Source organism: Oncorhynchus nerka, linkage group LG28 (genome assembly GCF_034236695.1).
Source record: "Oncorhynchus nerka isolate Pitt River linkage group LG28, Oner_Uvic_2.0, whole genome shotgun sequence".
Lineage (NCBI taxonomy): Eukaryota > Metazoa > Chordata > Actinopteri > Salmoniformes > Salmonidae > Oncorhynchus > Oncorhynchus nerka.
Genome location: NC_088423.1, coordinates 76,596,144 through 76,620,884, shown reverse-complemented (window position 1 = coordinate 76,620,884; position 24,741 = coordinate 76,596,144). Strand labels below are relative to the sequence as shown.

At 44.5% G+C, this 24,741-nt stretch overlaps 1 protein-coding gene across 1 annotated transcript in view; it reads left to right on the top strand.

The window, feature by feature from the left end:
• The first annotated feature begins 2,179 nt into the window (after positions 1-2,179).
• Positions 2,180-24,741, top strand: part of LOC115116156 (synaptotagmin-9-like) — a 52,061-nt gene continuing 29,499 nt past the window's right edge. Inside the window, exons 1-3 of the mRNA XM_029644641.2 lie at positions 2,180-2,801; positions 21,848-22,352; positions 24,055-24,613. Of these exons, the coding sequence (XP_029500501.1) occupies positions 2,654-2,801; positions 21,848-22,352; positions 24,055-24,613 (1,212 nt within the window). The 5' untranslated portion in view covers positions 2,180-2,653. The remainder of the gene's footprint in view (positions 2,802-21,847; positions 22,353-24,054; positions 24,614-24,741) is intronic.

Sequence of the window (24,741 nt, the reverse complement as noted above, 5' to 3'; positions counted from 1 at the left end):
AAGCAGTGCGGCATGCATTTCTGGAAGGCATAAAATGTGACATATTGTGACCCCAATGGCCTGAGCCTGATCTAATAGCCCAACCTTCTGCATTTCTCACATGCCCCTGATTGATGAATGGTTCAAGATGTGGCCCGTAACCCCATCCCCATCCTTTCAGTCAAAACCTCTCTTCACTCTCCCCTCTCCCTTCTACTCCAGCCTCTTCTCTCCCCTCCACGGTGTGGTGGGAGACTAATCATCAACCACAGGAAGCATTTGGTTGCAGCTAAAAGTGGCACACACTTTTTTCCCCCCTATTTCTTTTATTTCACCTTTATTTAACCAGGTCGGCCAGTTGAGAACAAATTCTCATTTGCAACTGCGACCTCGCCAAGATAAAGCAAAGCACTGCGACACAAACAACAACACAGAGTTACACATGGAATAAACAAACGTACAGTCAATAACACAATATGAAAAAAAAAAAAATTGAGTGTAAGGGGGCAATTACTTTTTCACACAGGGGAATTAGATGTTGCATAACTTTGTTAATTAAATAAGTAAAATATGTATCCATGTTATTTGTAAACTCAGGTTCCCTTTATTTAATATTAGGTTTTGGTTGAAGCTCTGATAACATTCAGTATAAACAAATATGCAAAAATAGAGAAAATGTGGGAAAATACTTTCTCACAGCAATCTATACCATTTACGCAGCAGACATTTTTGACCTTTTGGTATGTGTCCCCAGTGGGAATCTAACCCACAACGCTAATGCCATGCTCTCGTCAACTGAGCCACGCACAAGACCACTACAATACATGTTTACAATGGAAAATGTATGATTGCCATCCCCATGAGAGTAACAGCCTCATTCAGGCCATGGATGAGATATACAATGACTTAAATCCAGACCTACAGTATTTAGGCTTGGATTCACCATGCCAAAAGGTTTTTCCCCAGGTGCATGAACAATGAGGATATTTACTGTGATTTCAATGACAACCTATGTCCAAATGCTCAATACAGACTTGATACAAACTAATGCCTTAAAACACTAGGTTTCTTTAATTTGATGACATTGTAAAGAGGTTTTAAATGGTCACACCATTGACACACATGGGATAGAAATGTACATTTTATGTTTAGTCAATTTGAAAGAGTAGTGGAAGAATTTGTACTGTAATATAGCACATAACATCCAAAGGGCAATTTATCTTAAAAGTTTTGCTTTTGGATGAACTGGTTGTGAAAATAATGACATTGAGAAGATACCATTATGTTGTGTTTTGGTGATTAAACCAATGTACTCATTATATTTCACATTAAACATATATTTTGGATCCATGGTTGTTAAGTGAATATAGTACCAAAGCTCCAAAAGAATGTTAACGTGTCCAATGGTGCTAAGCTTTATTTAATGTGTTGCTCTTTATGAGGTAACTATGCCCTCTGGGATGGAAAGGGTTTGCTCTCATTCATTATGGAGTCTGATTCGACTCCTGTATAAGGCTCTATGGGGCTGGTAGCTATAGCTCCATTGTGCTGCTTAAATAACTATTTGGTGAACAGGCTGTTTTCATTCATCTTTACAAAACTGTACAGGAATGTATTACACACACCTCAAGTCCCCTATAGTTCCATCTTTAGATCTATAGATCAAATACATATTCTGTACACACACACACACACACACACACACACACACAGAAATGGACTGAGAAATTATTAAATTGACTGCACAATAAAAGAGGTGCTTACTGATCAATTGTGCAAATCTACAATATAATTAGTTATCAACCAGCCTCACCATGCAGCCCTTAATGGCATTTGACATACTGTATATCCCAAGATAAATAGGTAGAACAACAGTCCTACCTGGCCACTATTATGTTGCACTCTCTCTAACATGTCCAAAGTTATAAACAGAACAGCATAGAATATAACTGAGAAAAAAAATGCAGTAGCAGAAAACATGCACAGTCAACACCCCTAATTAGTTCGTTCTCAGGGCCAGTTCTATGGAAAGCCAGTTGGACGTCAGTCTTGACGTGCATTTGGATGCCAGCCCAGGGTCTCGGCGCAAAGAGCGCATTGGGGGTTTAGTGTTGACGGCGCGGTTACTAAGCGGAGCGCTTTGAACTGTGGAGAGTCGGGATCGCGCTCGCTCATTGCGTTGATGGTGAGTCGAGAGACCGGCTGCGCGGCGCCGGTCATTCACGCATCGAGAGAGCGCATGCACTTTTTCAACACCAATTGAGTGTGGACAGCGCACGGCGCCTCATAGCCTGTGAGTGGTCGGACATTCAACCTGTGGCTAAATTGTACGATAGAATACTTTTGATGGGGAAAACCCCACAATTGCATACTACACACTCGAAAGGGATGCCCGACGTTTGGAAAGAAATAAAGGAATATTATGTTTTTTTGACCTAGTACTTACCTGTTCCTCCGCTACCCTGGTTGGTTTTTCAGACAGCCAGAGTGGTGCTGAGCTGCTGGGTGTTGGTGACTCCGCTTCGAGTGGAGTGGTGCGCTGCTACTGGGGCTTCAGTTGACTCTCTGCCGGGAGGATTAGTGTGATTCTGCGGGGGCTAGTCGACTCTCTGGTGGGCGGGGTGGTGTGGTGGTGCCATAGGAGCCCCTCCATTCAGAAGGATGCTGGTGGGAAATGCCTGGCGACAGAGAGGACGAGATTTGTCAAAAAGCACTAGAACTACTGTCTGATCTGTGCTCTAAAGGGGAAGTACAGAATGAGAACTGTCTGGATTTCATTTACCATTTCCGGGACCTCGCCAGACCACGCTACACGGACTCAGGTATTAATGCACGGGTCAATCGTATCCAATTAATCGGCCCTGAAAGCAGTGTGTGTATGCAATGCGTGTGCGCTTTTCAGTTTGAATTATACGAAGATGTAACTTTTTTTTTCATGTGCTCTGAAATCTACATAACACTTTGATCTGAATATATTTTTTCACACATTACGCTTGGAGAGATAGGGTTCCATTTCTGCACAGAACTTGTTGCATGGAGATTAGGAGTGGGGGAATTATTTTATGCAGGATTTTGCAGGAACATTTGTTTGATAAAAAACAAAAGTCAGTTGGCTATTTTCAACCTGGCCAATAAATGTAGTGTGGGATATGTGCGCGCCATGGATCTTGTTATATGTGCTTTTATTTCTGGTGCACCTGAGGTGGATGGGGATTGGGAGTGGAGGGTAGTGACTGGCGCGAGTTTGCGTAGTCCTTGGTCGCATTCATTGAAGCTTGAGCTCGCGTGATTCCCAATGCTATCTCATTTTTTTTGCATTGGCACATGCGATACAATATTCGGCCACACTAAAGATCTCAGCGGATTCGTTTTGTAATCCCAGACACATTCATCAAGGGTGAGCGGTGAGTGCATGCGTATGTGTGCTAGCCTCAGTGAGGGAGTCAGTGCTTATAGTGGAGCGAGAATTTTGGGGAACCTAGCACGCCGAGCAAGCGCGTCTGGAGACGAGGGAGGAGTACATTCTTAGTAATACAGTATCACACTAACCCACGCGAACTGTTTGTGTGTGAGTGTGTGTTCCACTCTACACACTGATCCATGACTGCCTGTTGCAGACCCTGGTGATTACTAGAAGGTTCTCTGGAGGTTTCTGGAAGGCATAACATGTGACATTGTGACCCCAATGGCCTCAGCTTGATCTAATAACCCAACCTTCTGCATTTCTCACATGCCCCTGATTGATGAATGGTTCAGGATGTGGTCCGTAACCCCATCCCCATCCTTTCAGTCAAAACATCTTGTCACTCTCCCATCTCCTTGCTCCCCTCTCTCCTCCCCTTCCCCCTATACCCCCTCTACCTTCTACTCTCTGGCAGTCCCTGCTCCTCTCCCCTATGCACCATTTGTTTCTCCCTTCAGCACTATTCTCTGTGCACTCTCTCTTCTCTCTCCATTCTCCCCTCTCCCCTCTGCATTGACAGCCAGGTGGAGTGTATGGTGGGGTTATTGAACTGCGATCAGAGGCAGGTTCCCATGAGTCCACAGTCCCTGGTTTTATTTACATATCCAGCTGAGCCATGTCATCCTGTCCTGGATGACTGGCACTTTAATAAAACCAGAGAGAAATAAGGATGAAAGCGAGAGGAGAAAAAGATATAGGAAGATTGACAAGTCTTTTTGCATTTGTCTCTGGCATTCAAAGATAATATGTGACCCAAACGGAGAGGGGTGTGTGTGTGTGTGTGTGTGTGTGTGTGTGTGTGGAGGGTTAAAAACCAACCATGGCTAACACATTTGCAGTGTTTGTACAGGCCAAGCGACTCCTTCACACCAGATCAGGTCAAAATGAATGTCTGCACCTTACTCAATGTTAATGCCACTGTTGAAGCTTACTATTTTTAAATAATCTGGAGAATGAAAAAAAAAAATATATAACTTACATCAGATCTCTCCTTTACCAAAATCACTTCACAGACATCTGCCAACTGTCTATACATTAATGTAGTGCTGAGCATGTTGCTAAGCACTCAGACCCATTATGCACAATGGTGTGATTCTGGGCTATATGTATAACATATGCCATGTTGAGTCCTCAGTAATAGCAACCCCGGGGGAAATTAAGCTACTCTATCTTAAGCCAGATCATGGCCATACAGAGAGTGGCTGGGGAAAGAGAGTTCCCCTGCTGTGCTCACCTTGTAGATTTGATAGACTGAGAGCAGGACTTCCAGCTACTCAACACTGTTTAAGTGTCGTTGCCACAGGATTATCAAACTCTACTTATAGATCATGTCTGGGATATATGCCTGTGAGGTTTTTGGTTGGCAGCAGCTCACTCACATTCACATACAGGAGCTAATCTACACTGAGTGTACAAAACGTTAAGAACACCTTCCTAATATTGAGTTACAAAGATATGTTGTCTTGCCCATTCACTCTCTGAATGGCACACATACACAATCCCTGTCTCAATTGTCTCAAGGCTTAAAAAGATTCCTCTTCAGCTACACTGATTGAAGTGAATTTAACAAGTGACATCAATAAGGGTCATAGTTTTCACCTGGTCAGTGAAACTATGTCTTGGAAAGAGCAGGTGTTCCTAATGTTTTGTAAACTCAGTGTATATTGACTGCTATTGCTGCTTATGACCTATTGAGGAGAGGTGTAGGTAATGTAGATGATTACATATCAGTTTGTTATAGGGGCACACTAATTAGTGCTTCCTAACTAATCTCTCACTAATTCAACATCAAACAATCTGTAAGGCACCTTAGAGCATCACCAAGGAATACTACTGTAGGTCCAAGGTAATGCTTAAAAATTGGCAGTACCCCCCCCCCCCCCTCTCTCTTTCTGTTGGATGTTTTTGTTAGCTATCGGGGTCATTTGAGTCTTTTCAGATATACTATGAATCTCTACCTCAGGCATCCTGCCAAGTAAACCACCACTAGGTCCCTGGATCAATGTGCTCTCAGGCTATCACCCTCATCTCTGCGCTCAATAGCCACTGTCCAATCAGATGCCACAGTGTGATCTAAACACAACTCACCCCTGGTGTACCATGTCTTTGGTTGGTTATGCCACACAGGTGACAGGAGTGTCTTTCCACATTTTGTCTTTAGACAGTTGTGCATAATTTTTTACTGTTACTGATGATTGCCAAACAGCTGTCTTCACTGTCTTCACCCCTGTGGAGGTACAGTATGTAAAAGGCTATGATAAGATTTCATTAAGATGTGGTCACTGAGATCCAGAGAAACATGGTATCTCACAAACCCAAACCTTGTTTTAGACAAGATAACATCCCGAGTGTTCTCTTGCATAGCCCTGTCTGTGCTTAGTCATTTAGCATATATATATATATTTTTTTTATAACTCCCCCAGTGGATTAATTAGACAAATCATAATTTAATATGCCACAATTGATGTAAACCCACAGGGTTTCATAAACAAACGGACAAACAGGGCTGGAGAATGGGACAGCATATGGAAAAATTTGGTGAACTACATGGTACAATACTGTATGATGCACAACAAAACAATGGGTCTGTTTTGTGAATGCCTCTAGAAAATCTGACCATTTTACTCCCATAAAGATAGCTAGGCAAAATGCCTCTGCAGGTGTGTCATTATGTGTAGTAGTGATAAGTGCTGATTTACTCTGCAGTTCGGAAGGTGTACGTTAGTTAGGTGTCATGCATTGTGTTACATTGACCCTCCAAGTTCAAGGGGTGACAGCTGTACCCAAATTATGAATTCCCAATGACACTGATTAATTTCTTTGAAGATCTTTGGCGGCACTTCCACCTCTTCAGAAGAATTCCCAGAGAGTGATCTCATCATCACTTCACTTCCTGGGATTTCTTTGGAGGCGAACTGCAAGATCAATCAGAAGGCACTTTGTGACTGGGGACCCTGTGCCAGTGTGAATAAGCACACTATTATTCATCACAACATCTTGAAATCTTAATCTTTTATTTGTGATATTTCAGGCTGCAGTGATATGGCCAAAACGTGCCTGCAACCGATGTTGCATGGAAACACAGTAAACCCTTACGTCTCTCTAGCTCATTCTGAATGTGAGCAGTACTGCAGGGCTCTGTAATTATGATGAAGCTGACACAAATTTCACATTCATAGGACTGACACTGCTTCCTACAAGACCGTTATGGGGACAACAAAGTGCAACGCATCAATAGCATCATCAACATACAACATACAAGTCATGCTCTAAAAGCTGTCACATTAAAATATATTTACAGGATTACTTGCAGGATTTTCACAAGGCTTCTCACACTGTATACATACATGTAGTATCTTAGTTTAAACCGTGTAGAGGATGAGGACCAACCTAGATATAGATATAGTATAGTGTCACAGCTAACGTCTACCGAATAGAACTTCCTCACCCAACAACCCGGTCGCATTCCGCTTCGCTCCACAGGTAGTATCACATTTTCATTTCATTTCATTACATTACAGTACAACGGTTTGATTTGTTTGATCGTAGCTAGCTACATAGCTAGCTACATAGCCGTCTTTGTATCAAAGATAATTGTGTAGTCTAGAGCGTTTTTCTAGGTTAGCTAGCCAGCTATTGTCGTTCTTTTAACGCAACGTAACGTAATCACCACTGCTAGCTAGCCAGCTAGCCCCCGAATAGCAGCACTGTAGAAACTATCACACTCAACGGAACGACTTGATTAGTGTAGTGTCAACAACGTAGCCACTGCCAGCTAGCCTACAAAGTCAACAACGCAGCCACTGCCAGCTAGCCTACTTCAGCAGTACTGTATCATTTTAATCATTTTACTCAATAAGATTCTTGCTACGTAAGCTTAACTTTCTGAACATTCGAGACGTGTAGTCCACTTGTCATTCCAATCTCCTTTGCATTAGCGTAGCCTCTTCTGTAGCCTGTCAACTATGTGTCTGTCTATCCCTGTTCTCTCCTCTCTGCACAGACCATACAAACGCTCCACACCGCGTGGCCGCGGCCACCCTAATCTGGTGGTCCCAGCGCGCACGACCCACGTGGAGTTCCAGGTCTCCGGTAGCCTCTGGAACTGCCGATCTGCGGCCAACAAGGCAGAGTTCATCTCAGCCTATGCCTCCCTCCAGTCCCTCAACTTCTTGGCACTGACGGAAACATGGATCACCACAGATAACACTGCTACTCCTACTGCTCTCTCTTCGTCCGCCCACGTGTTCTCGCACACCCGAGAGCTTCTGGTCAGCGGGGTGGTGGCACCGGGATCCTCATCTCTCCCAAGTGGTCATTCTCTCTTTCTCCCCTTACCCATCTGTCTATCGCCTCCTTTGAATTCCATGCTGTCACAGTTACCAGCCCTTTCAAGCTTAACATCCTTATCATTTATCGCCCTCCAGGTTCCCTCGGAGAGTTCATCAATGAGCTTGATGCCTTGATAAGCTCCTTTCCTGAGGACGGCTCACCTCTCACAGTTCTGGGCGACTTTAACCTCCCCACGTCTACCTTTGACTCTTTCCTCTCTGCCTCCTTCTTTCCACTCCTCTCCTCTTTTGACCTCTCCCTCTCACCTTCCCCCTACTCACAAGGCAGGCAATACGCTCGACCTCATCTTTACTAGATGCTGTTCTTCCACTAACCTCATTGCAACTCCCCTCCAAGTCTCCGACCACTACCTTGTATCCTGTTCCCTCTCGCTCTCATCCAACACTTCCCACACTGCCCCTACTCGGATGGTATCGCGCCGTCCCAACCTTCGCTCTCTCTCCCCCGCTACTCTCTCCTCTTCCATCCTATCATCTCTTCCCTCTGCTCAATCCTTCTCCAACCTATCTCCTGATTATGCCTCCTCAACCCTCCTCTCCTCCCTTTCTGCATCCTTTGACTCTCTATGTCCCCTATCCTCCAGGCCGGCTCGGTCCTCCCCTCCCGCTCCGTGGCTCGACGACTCATTGCGAGCTCACAGAACAGGGCTCCGGGCAGCCGAGCGGAAATGGAGGAAAACTCGCCTCCCTGCGGACCTGGCATCCTTTCACTCCCTCCTCTCTACATTTTCCTCTTCTGTCGCTGCTGCTAAAGCCACTTTCTACCACTCTAAATTCCAAGCATCTGCCTCTAACCCTAGGAAGCTCTTTGCCACCTTCTCCTCCCTCCTGAATCCCCCTCCCCCTCCCCCCTCCTCCCTCTCTGCAGATGACTTCGTCAACCATTTTGAAAAGAAGGTCGACGACATCCGATCCTCGTTTGCTAAGTCAAACGACACCGCTGGTTCTGCTCACACTGCCCTACCCTGTGCTCTGACCTCTTTCTCCCCTCTCTCTCCAGATGAAATCTCGCGTCTTGTGACGGCCGGCCGCCCAACAACCTGCCCGCTTGACCCTATCCCCTCCTCTCTTCTCCAGACCATTTCCGGAGACCTTCTCCCTTACCTCACCTCGCTCATCAACTCATCCCTGACCGCTGGCTACGTCCCTTCCGTCTTCAAGAGAGCGAGAGTTGCACCCCTTCTGAAAAAACCTACACTCGATCCCTCCGATGTCAACAACTACAGACCAGTATCCCTTCTTTCTTTTCTCTCCAAAACCCTTGAACGTGCCGTCCTTGGCCAGCTCTCCCGCTATCTCTCTCAGAATGACCTTCTTGATCCAAATCAGTCAGGTTTCAAGACTAGTCATTCAACTGAGACTGCTCTTCTCTGTATCACGGAGGCGCTCCGCACTGCTAAAGCTAACTATCTCTCCTCTGCTCTCATCCTTCTAGACCTATCGGCTGCCTTCGATACTGTGAACCATCAGATCCTTCTCTCCACCCTCTCCGAGTTGGGCATCTCCGGCGCGGCCCATGCTTGGATTGCGTCCTACCTGACAGGTCGCTCCTACCAGGTGGCGTGGCGAGAATCCGTCTCCTCACCACGTGCTCTCACCACTGGTGTCCCCCAGGGCTCTGTTCTAGGCCCTCTCCTATTCTCGCTATACACCAAGTCACTTGGCTCTGTCATAACCTCACATGGTCTCTCCTATCATTGCTATGCAGACGACACACAATTAATCTTCTCCTTTCCCCCTTCTGATGACCAGGTGGCGAATCGCATCTCTGCATGTCTGGCAGACATATCAGTGTGGATGACGGATCACCACCTCAAGCTGAACCTCGGCAAGACGGAGCTGCTCTTCCTCCCGGGGAAGGACTGCCCGTTCCATGATCTCGCCATCACGGTTGACAACTCCACTGTGTCCTCCTCCCAGAGCGCTAAGAACCTTGGCGTGATCCTGGACAACACCCTGTCGTTCTCAACTAACATCAAGGCGGTGGCCCGTTCCTGTAGGTTCATGCTCTACAACATCCGCAGAGTACGACCCTGCCTCACACAGGAAGCGGCGCAGGTCCTAATCCAGGCACTTGTCATCTCCCGTCTGGATTACTGCAACTCGCTGTTGGCTGGGCTCCCTGCCTGTGCCATTAAACCCCTACAACTCATCCAGAACGCCGCAGCCAGTCTGGTGTTCAACCTTCCCAAGTTCTCTCACGTCACCCCGCTCCTCCGCTCTCTCCACTGGCTTCCAGTTGAAGCTCGCATCGGCTACAAGACCATGGTGCTTGCCTACGGAGCTGTGAGGGGAACGGCACCTCAGTACCTCCAGGCTCTGATCAGGCCCTACACCCAAACAAGGGCACTGCGTTCATCCACCTCTGGCCTGCTCGCCTCCCTACCACTGAGGAAGTACAGTTCCAGCCCAGTCAAAACTGTTCGCTGCTCTGGCCCCCCAATGGTGGAACAAACTCCCTCACGACGCCAGGACAGCGGAGTCAATCACCACCTTCCGGAGACACCTGAAACCCCACCTCTTTAAGGAATACCTAGGATAGGATAAAGTAATCCTTCTCACCCCCCTTAGATGCACTATTGTAAAGTGGCTGCTCCACTGGATGTCATAAGGTGAATGCACCAATTTGTAAGTCGCTCTGGATAAGAGCGTCTGCTAAATGACTTAAATGTAAATGTAAATGTTGCGCAAATGCATCTATCATTCCACGGTTTCTGGTTGGGGAATGTGTTAATAGACACTGTGGGTACAACATCACTGATGCACTTGCTAATAAACTCGCTCACCCAACCAGCGTATTCATCAATGTTATTATCCAACGCTATGTGGAACATATCCCAGTCCATGTGATCGAAGCAATCTTGAAGCGTGGAATACGATTGGTCGGACCAGCGCTGAACAGACCTGAGAACGGGCACTTCCTGTTATAGTTTCTGTCTATAGGCTGGGAGCAACAAAATGGAGTCGTGGTAAGATTTTCCGAAAGGAGGGCAGGGCCTTATATGCGTCGCGGAAGTCAGAATAACAATGATCCAGGGTTTTGGCAGCCCGGGTGGCGCCTTCGATATGCTGAAAAAATTTAGGGAGCCTTGTCTTCAGATTAGACTTGTTAAAATCCCCAGCTGCAATAAATGAAGGATATGTGGTTTCCAGTTTACACAGTTTACATAGAGTATACCTGCTGGAGCACGTGCTACAGGTGGGCGTTGCTATGGTAACTAGTGAGCTGAGATTTTATAAATGACATCGTCAAAGTCAAGGATTGGTAGGATATCTTTGGCAGTATGAGTGAAGGAGGCTTTGTTACAAATTTTAATTTTGGATTGGAGATGCTCAACTAGTTGCTCCTACCCTCTACTTTTTTGAACATTTTGTTAAAAATCGCGCAACATTTCAGCGCCCTGCTACTCATGCCAGGAATATAGTACGATCATATGGTTAGAATGTGTGTATAGGAAACCCTCGGACGTTTTTAAAACTGGTTAAATCACGACTGTGGCTATTACATAACGTGCGTTAACATCGGAAAGCGCAGGAAAACCTGATCACAGAAAATGGAAATAAATATCCTTGCTCCACTTCCAGCAATTGTTAACAGTGAGCCGAATTAGATAAGACCGAGCATTCAACTCCCACAGCATCCCCATGCAGTCGAGTATCTTGTGAATTTAATCCTCTTTGATTCTTGGTTGAACCGAAAGAGGGGCACGACGTACCTCCGGTCTCCGCCCAGATCATTCCGGAAGAGCTCTCTCCTGAAATTTTTTCCAAGACGACAGCTAATGATATGTACATCGCCTACGGATGAATTTATCGCTTATTAACGTTTACTAATACCTAAAGTAGCATTACAAACGTATTTCGAAGTGTTTTGTGAAAGTTTATCGTCTACTTTTTGAATTTTAAAAAATGACGTTACGTTGTGAAATCGCTGTTTTTTTCGTTTATCACACAGTCTACATATAACGATATCTTGGCTTTATATGGCCCGATTTAATCGAAATAAAGACCCAATAGTGTTTATGGGACATCTAGGAGTGCCAACAAAGAAGATGGTGAAAGGTAATGACTGTTTTCTATTTTATTGTGCGGTTTGTGTAACGCCGAAATGCTAATTATTTTGTTTACGTCCCCTGCTGTGCTTTTCTGTTGTAGTGTATTGGTGCATGCTATCAGATAATAGCTTCTCATGCTGTCGCCGAAAAGCATTTTAAAAATCTGACTTGTTGCCTGGATTCACAACGAGTGTAGCTTTAATTTGATACCCTGCATGTGTATTTTAATGAACTTTTGAGTTTTAACTAATACTATTAGCATTTAGCGTAGCGCATTTGCATTTCCAGAGCTCTAGTTGGGACGCAAGCGTCCCAGGTAGAGGTAAGAGGTTAACAATCCCGTTTCCTCAAACATACATGTATTTTATACCGTTTTAAAGGTAATCTTGTTGTTAATCCCACCACAGTGTCTGATTTGAAATAAGCTTTACAACAAAAGCACCACAAACTATTATGTTAGAAGTCACCACCAAGCCACAGAAAAACACAGCCATTTTTCCAGCCCAAGATAGGAGTCACAAAAAGCCCAAATAGAGATAAAAATGAATCACTAACCTTTGATAAACTTCATCAGATGACACTCATAGGACTTCATGTTACACAATACATTTTTTTTTAGTTTACATTGACGCGTTATGTTCAGTAGTTCCAAAAACATCCATTGATTTTGCATAACCACATCAATTTTACAGAAATACTCATCATAAAAGTTAATGAAAATACAAGTGTTACACATGGAATTATAGATATACCTCTCCTTAATGCAACCGCTGTGTCCGATTTAAAAAAAAAGCTTTACGGAAAAAGCAAACCATGCAATAATCTGAGAACGGTGCTCAGAATTTTTTTTAAATTATCCGCCATGTTGGAGTCAACAGAAATCAGAAATAACATTACACATATTCCTTTACCTTTGATGATCTTCATCAGAATGCACTCACAGGAATCCTAGTTCCACAATACATTTTTGATTTGTTCGATAATGTCAATTATTTATGTCCAAGTAGCTACTTCTGTTAGGGCGTTTAGTACACAAATCCAAACGCTCGTGCAGGTCCAGCCCAACGTCGGACGAAAAGTTCAAAAAGTTATATTACAGGTCGTAGAAACGTTTCAAACAATGTATGGAATCAATCTTTAGGATGTTTTAATCATAAATATTCAATAATGTTCCAACCAGAGAATTCCATTGTCTGTAGAAAAGCCATGGAATGCAGGTCGCTCTCATGTGAAATGCGCGTGACCACGACCTGGCTCTCTGCCAGACCACTGACTCAAAGAGCTCTCATCCGACCCATATCACAGTAGAAGACTCATTCAAGTTTCTAAAGACGGTTGACATCTAGTGGAAGCTCTAGGAAGTGCAACTTGAACCATATCCCACTGTGTATTCGATAGGGCTCAAAAGGGTTCAAAAACGACAAACCTCAGATTTCCACTTTTTCTCAGGTTTTTGCCTGCATTTTTTTCTCTTTTTCTGTTATACTCAGACATCATTCAAACCGTTTTAGAAACTTCAGAGTGTTTTCTATCCAAATGTACTAATTATATGCATATATTAGCAACTGGGACTGAAGAGCAGGCCATTTACTCTGGGCACCTTATTCATCCAAGCTGCTCAATACTGCCCCTGCATCTTAATGTCAGTTTGGAAGGAGATTTTACAGTCTAACCAGACACCTAAGTATTTGTAATTGCCCACACATTCTAAGTCAGAACCGTCAAAAGTAGCGATGCTAGTCGGGCGGCAGGGTGCGGGCAGTGATCGGTTGAAGAGCATGAATTTAGTTTTACTAGCATTTAAAATCAGTTGGAGGCCATGGAATTAGTGTTGTTTGGCATTGAAGCTCGTTTGGAGGTTTGTTAACACCGTGTCCACCACCCCCATAGACACTGCCGGAGGTCTGGACAGGCCCTCCGATTTGACACACTGAACTCTATCTGAGAAGTAGTTGGTGAAACAGGTGAGGCAGTCATTTGAGAAACAAAGGCTGTTGAGTCTGCCGATAAGAATGCGGTGATTGACAGAGTCGAAAGCCTTGGCCAGGTCGATGAAGGCGGCTGCACAGTACTGTCTTTTATCGAAGGCAGTTATGATATTGTTTAGGACCTTGAGCGTGGCTGAGGTGCACCCATGACCAGCTCGGAAACCAGATTGCATAGTGGAGAAGGTACGAAATGGTCGGTGACATGTTTGTTAACTTGTCTTTCAAAGATTTTTGAATGACAGGGCCGGATGGATATACTGTAAGTCTATAACAGTTTGGATCTAGAATGTCTTCCCCTTTGAAGAGGGGGATGACCGTGGCAGCTTTCCAATCTTTGGGGATCTCAGACGATACGAAAGAGAGGTTGAACAGGCTACTTCCAGCGCCGACAGAGATGGCAGCCTCGCTTCGCGTTCCTAGGAAACTATGCAGTATTTTGATTACCCCAGGTAATCTTAGGTTTCATTACATACAGTCGGGAAGAACTACTGAATATAAGAGCAACGTCAACTCACCATCAGTACGACTGTAACGTTCTTCGTCCGGCGAAAGAGAGGAGGACCAAAATGCATCGTGATGATTATCTATTTGAATAGAATACTTTAACAACGAACAAAAACAATAAATCGACAAAACGAACGAAGACGAACCAGTCCCGTAACGTGAACACACACACAGGAAACAGGAAGAATCACCCACAACCCATAATACAAAACAAAGCTACCTAAATATGGTTCCCAATCAGAGACAACGACTAACACCTGCCTCTGATTGAGAACCATATCAGGCCAAACACATCGAAACATACAAACTAGACATACAACATAGAATACCCACTCATATCACACCCTGACCATACATAACATAGCAACAAACAACGCAAGCTATTGCCAGGGCGTGACAACGACCAGGAATATGACTTTCGCGAAGCGGATCCTGTGTTCTGCCTTCCACCCAGGACAACGGAATGGATCCCAGCCTGCGACCCAAACCAACGACGTCGTAAAAGAGACAAACAAAGCGGTCTTCACGCTCCGGAGACGGGCACATCACGCACCACTCCCTAGCATACTACTCACCAATGCCCAGTCTCTTGACAACAAGGTTGATGAAATCGGTGCAAGGGTAGCATTCCAGAGAGACATCAGAGACTGTAACGTTCTTTGCTTCACGGAAACATGGCTCACTCGAGAGATGCTAACAGAATCGGTACAGCCAGCTGGTTTCTTCACGCATCGCGCCGACAGAAACAAACATCTTTCTGGTAAGAAGAGGGGCGGGGGCATATGCCTTATGATTAACAAGATGTGGTGTGATCACAACAGCATGCAGGAACTCATGTCCTTCTGTTCACCTGACTTAGAATTCCTCACAATCATGTGTCGGCCGCATTATCTACCAAGGGAATTATCTTTGATTATAATCACAGCCTTATATATTCCCCCCCAAGCAGACACATCGATGGCCCTGAACTAACTTTAAGTTTCTGCAGGAGGTGCTGAGCTGTTGGCCGGGTGCAGGGGTTTCCAGGTGGAAAACATGGCCAGCCGTGAAGAAATGCCTGTCGTAGATTTATCGGTGGTGACAGTGTTTCCTAGCCTCAGTGCAGTGGGCAGCTGACAGGAGGTGCTCTTATTCTCCATGGACTTTACAGTGTCCCAAAACGTCTTGGAATTAGTGCTACAGGAGGAAAATTTATTTTTGAAAAAGTTAGCCTTAGCTTTCCTAACTGACAATGTGTATTGGCTCCTGACTTCCCTGAAAAGTTGCATATCGTGGGGGCTATTCGATGCTAATGTAGTACACCACAGGATTATTTGTGCTGGTCAAGGGCAGTCAAGTCTAGGATGGACCAAGGGCTATATCTATATATTTAAAAGTTCTACATTTTTTGAATGGGGCATGCTTATTTAAGATGGTGAGGAAAACACTTTTAAAGAGCAACCTGGCATCCTCTACAGACGGGATAAGGTCAATATCCTTCCAGGATACCCGGCCAGGTCGATTAGAAAGGCCTGCTCGCTGAAGTGTTTAAGGGAGCATTTGATAGTGACGAGGGGTGGTCGTTTGACCACAGACCCATTACGGACCGCAGACCCATCCGCAGACCCGTTATGGTTGAAGACAGCATGTGTATTTGGAGGGTAAATTGGTCAGGATGATATCTATGAGGGTGCCCAAGGCTACAGATTTAGGGTTGTACCTGGTAGGTTCCTTGATAATTTGTGTGAGATTGAGGGAGATTGAGCTTAGATTGTAGGATGGCTGGGGTGTTAAGCATATTCCAGTTTAAGTGCTGAAGATAGATGGGGGGAAATCAATTCACATATGGTGTCCAGGGTACAGCTGGGGGCTGAGGGGGGACTATAACAAGCGGCAACGGTGAGAGACTTATTTCTTGAAAGGTGTATTTTTAAAAGTAGAAGCTTGAATTATTTGAGCACAGACCTCGATAGTATGACAGAACTCTGCAGGCCATCGCTGCAGTAGATTACAACTCTGCCACCTTGGCATATCTATCTTGTCGGAAAATGTTGTAGTTGTGGATGGATATTTCAGAATTTTTGGTGACCTTCCTAAGTCAGGATTCCGACACGGCTAGGACATTAGTGTTGGCGGAGTGTGCTAAAGTAGTGAATAAAACAAAGTTAGGGGGGGGACTTCTGATGTTAACATGTATGAAACCAAGGCTTTTACAGTTACAGAAGTCAACAAATGAGATCACCTTGGGAATAGGTGTGGTGCTGGGTGCAACAGGGCGTGAGTTAACCTCTACATCACCAGAGGAACAGAAGTGGAGTAGGATAAGGTTACGGCTAAAGGCTATAAGAACTGGTTGTCTAGTGCGTTGGGGACAGAGAATTAAAGGAGCAGAATTCTGTGTGTGGTAGAATATATTCAGGGCATAATGTACAGACAAGGGTATGGTGGAAGGTGATTACAGTGGAGATAAAACTGGGCATTGAGTGACGATGAGAGCGGTTGCATCTCTGGAGGCACTAGTTAACCTGTCTAGGGTAGGGGAGATGCTCACATCCCACCAGGCCAACATCTGGTGAAACTGCAGAGAGCTAACATTTTAAATACACCATTCGTTGTATTATACATTCTTGTAAATACATGTATCTTACATCATTTAAAAGATGAACGTCTTATTAATCCAGCCGCTGTGTCAGATTTGAAAAAGGTTTACTGCAAAAGCAAACATGCGATTTTCTGAGGACGGCGCCCCACACACACAAGTATTACTAGCATTTTCCAACCAAGCATTAGCGTTTCGAAAGTCAGAAATAACAATAAAATAAATCACTTACCATTGAAGATCTTCCTCTGGTGGCAATGCCAAGTGTCCTAACTACACAGTGAATGTTCGTTTTGTTTGATAACATAAATTTTTATCGCCTAACACGAAACATTTGTAAACCGGTTGCGTCGTGATTTCCGTCTCATTCAACTTTGGACGAAGCGTTCGTGGTAATTACACACACTAAACAAAAGTTTATCCAGTCATGGTTGGTTTCATTGCAATCCTCTGGTTGTTACTAACACAACCATACATGATGGTTCTTTTCCCAGGACGTATTGACCGAAAAAAACGTTTTGAAGACCCCAATCAATGACCTCATTGCTCACCAATGGTAGGACCGGTCTATCGTTGATTGACTGTATTTTGGCCCAATGACCACCGATCATCTTGAACTCTACCTTGGAAGATAGCCAATGAGCTGAGGTCAACGGGAATATGTAATGGTTATACTGTCACGTCCTGACCTTTATTCCTTTGTTTTGTCTTTATTTAGTATGGTCAGGGCGTGAGTTGGGGTGGGCAGTCTATGTTAGTTTTTCTATATTTTCTATTTTCAGTCTTTGTATGTCTGCACCAGATAGAACTGTTTCAGTTGTCACATTGTTGTTTTGTATTTTTGAAGTGTTCAGTTTCTTATTAAAAAGATGATCACTAACCACGCTGGGCTTTCGTCCTCTCCTTCTTCCACCGACGACAGCCGTTACATATACTTTCGAAGACCAGCCTTTGTCGTAAACTCTGGCGTTAAAGAGGTTAATTCGCCATTGCAAATCCTACTTGACGGAGCCACGAGTGTTACGCATAGCAGTACATATTCAACAGCATTTTCAACAAGTTTATATATTTAAATTATGGCGAATAAATCAGGAAAAGCTAAAACAAAGTCTAGGTATACAGATTTAACCCAAATTATAGAGGAAATTTATTGAGACAGCGAGACAGAGTTTCTTCAGGAAGATGAATCTTTCTGCGAAGCTAGTTTTACTAATTTTAACTCCCAGGCGGAAGTTTCTGCACAGCGAGGATGCCATGCTGGATTGGTAAGTTCTAATGCTAATGTCATTGTTTGAAATTAATATGAAATATGATTCATTTGAGATTTTTTTTGATTTTCTTATTTTATTTGCAATATATAAAAATATCATCTGTAATGAAATGTGTAAAGTACACATTGGCAATACTGTGTGTGTGTGATATATTTTTTAAATTCATTTTACATAAACTTGGAATGGAACAGCACTTCACCATTGTGATTATGTTCCCTGTACTCTATATAAATATCTGTTTATTTTACGTGTTGATACAGGTCTCATACGTGAAAGTATTGTTACTGATTTTTCAAATCTTTCACAGTGGCAGTGTCTAGGTGTCCATCTCCCTCTGAAGCTGGTTCATCCAGCCGGACCCCCGCTGTGTCCGGCTCCACACCTTCCTGGCCATCTAGAGTTGGAAAGTCAGTGACAAATAAGCGGAGGTGGGGAAGAGAGAAACCTGCAGACAGAGGGCCAGAGGATCGTTGGCACTCTGTGTTAGAAGATGATGTGGAACCAAATCCACCAGTTTTTAGACGTAAAAGGCAGCCAGGACCTCAACTAGACATGACTGCAAAGTACAGCCCCCTTCAACTTTTTCAACTGTTTTTCACCTCGTCAGTTGTTGATTCCCTGGTGTCGAACACCAATAAGTACGGGGCTAAGAAGCAGGCAGGAAAGAAAGAGGCATGGAAGACCTTTTCTGCTACTTTTCAATGGTCATTTACATGGGGCTGGTGAAGTTGAAAACTCTAAGGGACTACTGGAAAACGTCAGCTCTCTATCAACTGCTTTTCCCCATGACTGCCATGTCTTGTAAAAGGTTCCTGACTATCTCACGGGTGCTTCATATCAGTGACCCAGAAGTTGATGGGGAGAATGACAAGAAGAGAGGCACACCAAGGTTTGATAGGCTCTGTAAAATAATACCACTCTACCCCAGCATCGTTGATGCCTGCAAGACTTATTTTCAGCCCGGCCCAGAACTTGTCCATCGATGAGAGGATGGTAGCCACAAAGGCCAGAATCAGCCTCAAACAATACATGCATAACAAACCAACCAAATGGGGTTACAAGCTGATTGTTTTGGTTGATTCTGTGTGTGCCTACACTTGCAATTTTTTTGTTTATGAGGGGAAAAACAGTTTTGCTACCGGTAATGGACTGAGTTATGATTCCGTTATGGAGTTATTGGATTTTCAACTGCTGGGGAACGGCTACAAACTGTTTGTGGACAACTTCTACACAAGCCCTACCCTGTTTACAGAGCTGAGGAAGGGCTACAAACTGTTTGTGGACAACTTCTACACAAGCCCTACCCTGTTTACAGAGCTGAGGAAGCGGGAGGTGTCGGCTTGTGGCACCATTTGTACCAACAGGGTGGGATTTCCAAAGACAAAGGTGAACGACATGCCTAAGCGGGCTGAGTGGGGTACCATGCAATGGATCCGTGAAGATGGCCTGCTGTTTGTGAAGTGGATGGATACCAGAGGTGGTCATGTGCTCCAGTATCCACAAGTCCTTCAGTGGAGATCACGTCGTCAGGCGTGTGAAGGATGGTGCCGGGTCATGGACCACAAAAAATGTCCCCATTCCAGCTGCTGTGAAGGACTACAACAAGAGCATGGGAGGTGTGGACCTGTCAGATGCGCTGATAGGATACAACAATGTTCTTCACAAGACCATGAAATTGTACAAAACATTTTTCTAACATTTCATTGACATTGCTGTGGTGAATTCCTTCATCCTCCAGAAGGAAATGGCCAAGAGCTGTGGACAGCCTCCCATCTCACAGCAAGCCTTCAGGGAGCTGCTCATCCAGGAGCTTGCTAGCTACAGCAAGTCCACTGCAGCACCTTCTGCTCCAACCAGTGGTGTTCACCTGCAGGCATGAATGTGCCACAGGGCAAAAGGGGCACAGTAGGGAGACGTCGTTGTGCCCTTTGTCACAGGAAATGCCCCATCACCTGCACCACCTGTTCAGTAAGCCTCTGCTTTACAGCAGAAAGAAACTGCTATGGGCCATGGCACCAGCAGCACAATATTGTGTAGAGGACTGAGGGTCTTCACAATATTGTGAATAGAAAATGTGTAAATAGTTACCCTTGTTGTTTGTTTGTTTATTATTATTATTTTTTATTTTTTATTTTTTTCATATATATTTATTTTTATTTGTTTGGGCTGTGTTAGAATAGCATTTATGTATTTTGTCTATAGTTCTTTCCTTCAAAATGTATCACTGTACCAATTCGGCCACTTGGGTACTTTTGGGTACATTTGTGTGGGACACCTGGGTGACTTCATGCTCAATGTCATGTAGCTCACTCATTGTTGAAGTTATCTGTCTATAACTTTGCTCAGCTATTGTTGCCATCTTATTTTCTTCATTCAAACCACCCCCAGCATCCTATCTCTATGTTTGGCTGTTCTTGGTCATTTGAAAGATGATGCAGCAACAATAAAAAACAGAAAACGTATGTTTATTTCCTTGTATTGTCTTCTACCAGATCTATTGTGTTATATTCTCCTACATTCAATTCACATTTCCACAAAATGCAGAGTGTTTCCTTTCAAATGATACCAAGAAAATGCATATCCTTGCCTCTGGGCCTGAGCTACAGGCAGTTAGATTAGGGTATGTCTTTAGACAAGGCATATTGACATTAGGCAGAGGCATGAGTAACCGAGTGATCATAGGGTCCAATGAGCAGCAATAGGTGAGTTGGGGCCATTCGGTATTCTCTGCTACGCTAGGCGAGCTGGAGACACGGAGATTCAGAAAGCTAGCGGGCCGTGGCTAGCAGATGGATCTTCGGTGACATTGCAACGGAAAAGCCTGTTGAGACCACCTTGAACGATTACGCCAGCAGACCAGTCGTGATGGATCGGTGAGGCTCTGTGTCGGCAATAAAGGGTCCAGGCCAATTGGCAAAAGAGTTATTGTAGCCTATTAAATAGCTGGTGGACCTTTTCGGCTAGCCTGGAGATGGGCCTAGCTCGAGGCTAGCTCAATGATAACTGGTGCTTGCTTCGGGACAGAGACGTTAGCCAGGAGTACCCACTTGGATTGCAGCTAGCTAGCTGCGATGATCCGGTGTAAAGGTCCAGAGCTTGCAATAGGAATCCGGAGATGTGGTTGAGAAAAAAAGCAGTAAGATTTGCTCAGACTTGATATCACGCTGTGCAGACTGGCAGGTATTTACCGAGCTGAGGCTAGCTGGTGTCCGAGTTAACAGTGAAGACCGCTAGCAGTGGCTAACTGACTACTAACTAGTAGCTAGTTAGCTGGCTAGCTTCTAATGGGGGTTCCGGTTCTAAAATATAACATAGCAGATCTGTACCACATTGGGTGAGACGGGTTGCAGGAGAGTATATTCAGTCCTTAGATGAAAGTGAGATTAAAATATATACTAAATATATACGAAAAAAATGAGAAAAACTATTATTTACATAGGACAAGACGGGACAGGACAAAACAGACATCCGACTGCATCCTGGAAAATGTCGACGTGGTGATGATGATTAATTCTCTCCCAAGCCTTTGTCTTGTACATGTGTCATTGAGCTTTGTTTGTCTCACTGTCAGCTCCAGTAAAATGACCCTAATAACTCTCTCCCTTTCTTTCCTCCCTCTCTCCCTGTTTACCCCCCCCCCCTTCCTGCATTCTGTAGATGTGTCGGTGAGCCTGCTGTCCCTGGTGGTGACAGCCTGTGGCCTGGCCCTGTTCGGGGTCTCAATCTTCGTCTCCTGGAAGCTCTGCTGGATCCCATGGAGGGAGCGTGGCCCCTCCCCCAGCATCAAGGCACCCACCCATGGGCACCACGATTCCCCCATGGCACCTTTACAACCCTACGTCCCAGCCAGGGAGCCAGTCTACACGGCCGTCGACCCCCCCGTCCCCGCCCTCGACCGCCGTGAGTCACATCGCTGCTCCATTGTCCCTGTGGCATCTGGGACAGTGACGGGGCCGGTGACCCCCGTATCACCGCCCCCCATAGCGGCGATCATTCCCATCCCAGAGGCGGCCATGAAGATTAGCCACACGTCTCCAGACATCCCCCTGGAGTCCCAGACTAAAGGCCGCGAGAACGGGGTCCACACCAACCCTCGTACGCAGAGGCAGACCACTGAGCCCTCACCCTACGTCCGGTCAATGTCTATACACACAGAGATTGGGTGAGTACTATATCACAGTCCTCTACTATGATGAAGTCGCTATTGTGCTATGTACTGTGCTTGCATACTGTAGTACTTACTATACCAAGCTCCCTTACAATAAGACTGCTGCTAATACATAGTATTTAATTAGTTCACCACAATGGTTATCACAGTAGGAGTAAAGTTTTCAATACAGTACACCGCCAGTCCATGAATATCACAGTCCACCAGGATTGGGGTTGATTCGACAAATTTATTATAAATTCAATTAAATTAAAGCCAAATTCCAGGTCAATCTTTAAATTCAGAGATAATTCCCATTCCTCTGAATTCCAATGTTAGGTTTAAATTCCAAGAATTCCACAAATTATAATTCAAATTCAATTCCTTCAGGCCTTCAGGCTGATCATGTCACCGTTCAGACAGCCTAGCTATACTGGAAATATAGGATTACAGGTTCAAATTATTACAAATAAAATCTACAGTAAATTTGTTATACTATTTGTGTTCAGTCCTTTAACTGGGTAAATGTAAAAATATTGAATTCCAATTAAATTCCAAAGATTACATTTTTTTTTACAATTGCAATTACATTCAAATTAAACAAGTACAGTCTAATTCCAATTCCATAACTTGAAGATTTTTTTTTATAATTCAATGTAATTCAATGTCAATTCTCCACCATGAGTGAATTTATTAATTTAATTGGAATTTCTAGTTAAATTAGAATTTACCCCAACTGTACAAATATTTATACTGTCCTTCTGAAGTAAAGACATTTTGTTGTTCGCAACTTTGGTTTGCACAATATTTTCCACGAGTAAAATACACCCTGAGAGCCCATTCATTAATTTGAAGAAAATGTCTCCAGATTCTTAATTTCACTTTCAGAACATTGTAAACTTCATCCACACTTAGGTAGAAACCATGACTCACTCCGGAACTGCAATCTGGGAGGTATTCCATTGATATTCCCATAGACAGCGATTTCAATGAGTGGTGAGCTCAAAAAAAGAAAATCTGCATGGATTCTCCTCAGGTTTGTGCCTGCCATATCAGTTCTGTTATACTCACAGACATCATTGTAACAGTTTTGGAAACTGTAGAGTGTTTTCTATCCAATACTACCAATTCCATGCATATCCTAGCTTCTGGGCCTGAGTAACAGGCAGTTTACTTTGGGCACCTCAGTCATCCAAACTTCCGAATACTGCCCCCTATCCCGAAGAAGTTAAAGCCCTGTGTGACACAAAAGAGGCAGTTGGGAAGTTCTAGCATTAACCAGGTTTAGAACATTGAACAGAAGCTCAGACATAGCAACCCAGCAGCTGTAGGGCAGCTATCCCACTGAGTCTTGTGGAGTCACGTCCTCTACAGAAAACAATGTTCTGTGAGTAATTCTAACCCCAGACACTCTTTGTATCAATGAGTTTCACTTTAGCTGTTAGTAATTTGTTTGTGTTTGAAGGAAAGTCTATCCACTGCTCAGCATGTAACACTTACCCACAACTCATCCCTCTTGAAAAACCGAGTAGAGAGAATTTGTCATTTTTGTCAATTGTTGCTTGAGCCGTAATGTTCATATTTACAGAAATCCGTCATCTATATTATTCAGGTACTCTATTGTTGTATGAAATACACATTTTCTGTCTCTCTGTGTATCTCCTCTCACCTATGCTGACGATGGTAATGTGTCTCTTTCTGTCTGTCCTCTGCACAGGTCTAACTCAATTCGTAGATTATCCGTAAACAGGTCCAACCCGGACTTTAACGTGGCCCAGTTCCAGAGACAGGACTCTCTGACTGGGATGGGCCTGGGTCTGGGCCGTCTCAAACCAGAGCTTTACAAGCAGCGCTCCCTGGAAGGGGATGAGGGGGGCAGGCGGGGCGGAGGCTGTGGACGCCTACACTTCATTCTCAAGTTCGACTGTGACTTGGAGCAACTAATCGTCAAGATCCACAAGGCGCAGGATCTCCCCGCCAAGGATTTATTGGGCACCTCGGACCCGTACGTCAAGATCTACCTACTACCGGACCGGCAGACCAAGCACCAGACCAAGGTTCACCGCAAGACACTCAACCCTGTGTTCGATGAAGTATTCCTGTTCCCCGTGGAGTACGCTGAGCTGCCGACGCGCAAGCTGCACTTCAGTGTCTACGACTTTGATCGCTTCTCGCGCCACGATATCATCGGCCAGGTGGTGGTGGACAACTTCCTGGATCTGGTGGACTTCCCTGCAGAGACAAAGCTTTGCCGAGACATCCAGTACGTATCCACGGTGAGTCAACACGTTCTGTTTGATCACTTCCTGTTTCCGGCTTTTAGGGGAATGTTTGTTTTGCTTAAACCCTGTTAGATTTACTAAGATAAATACTAAATTATAACTATAGCAGGATATTAATTTCA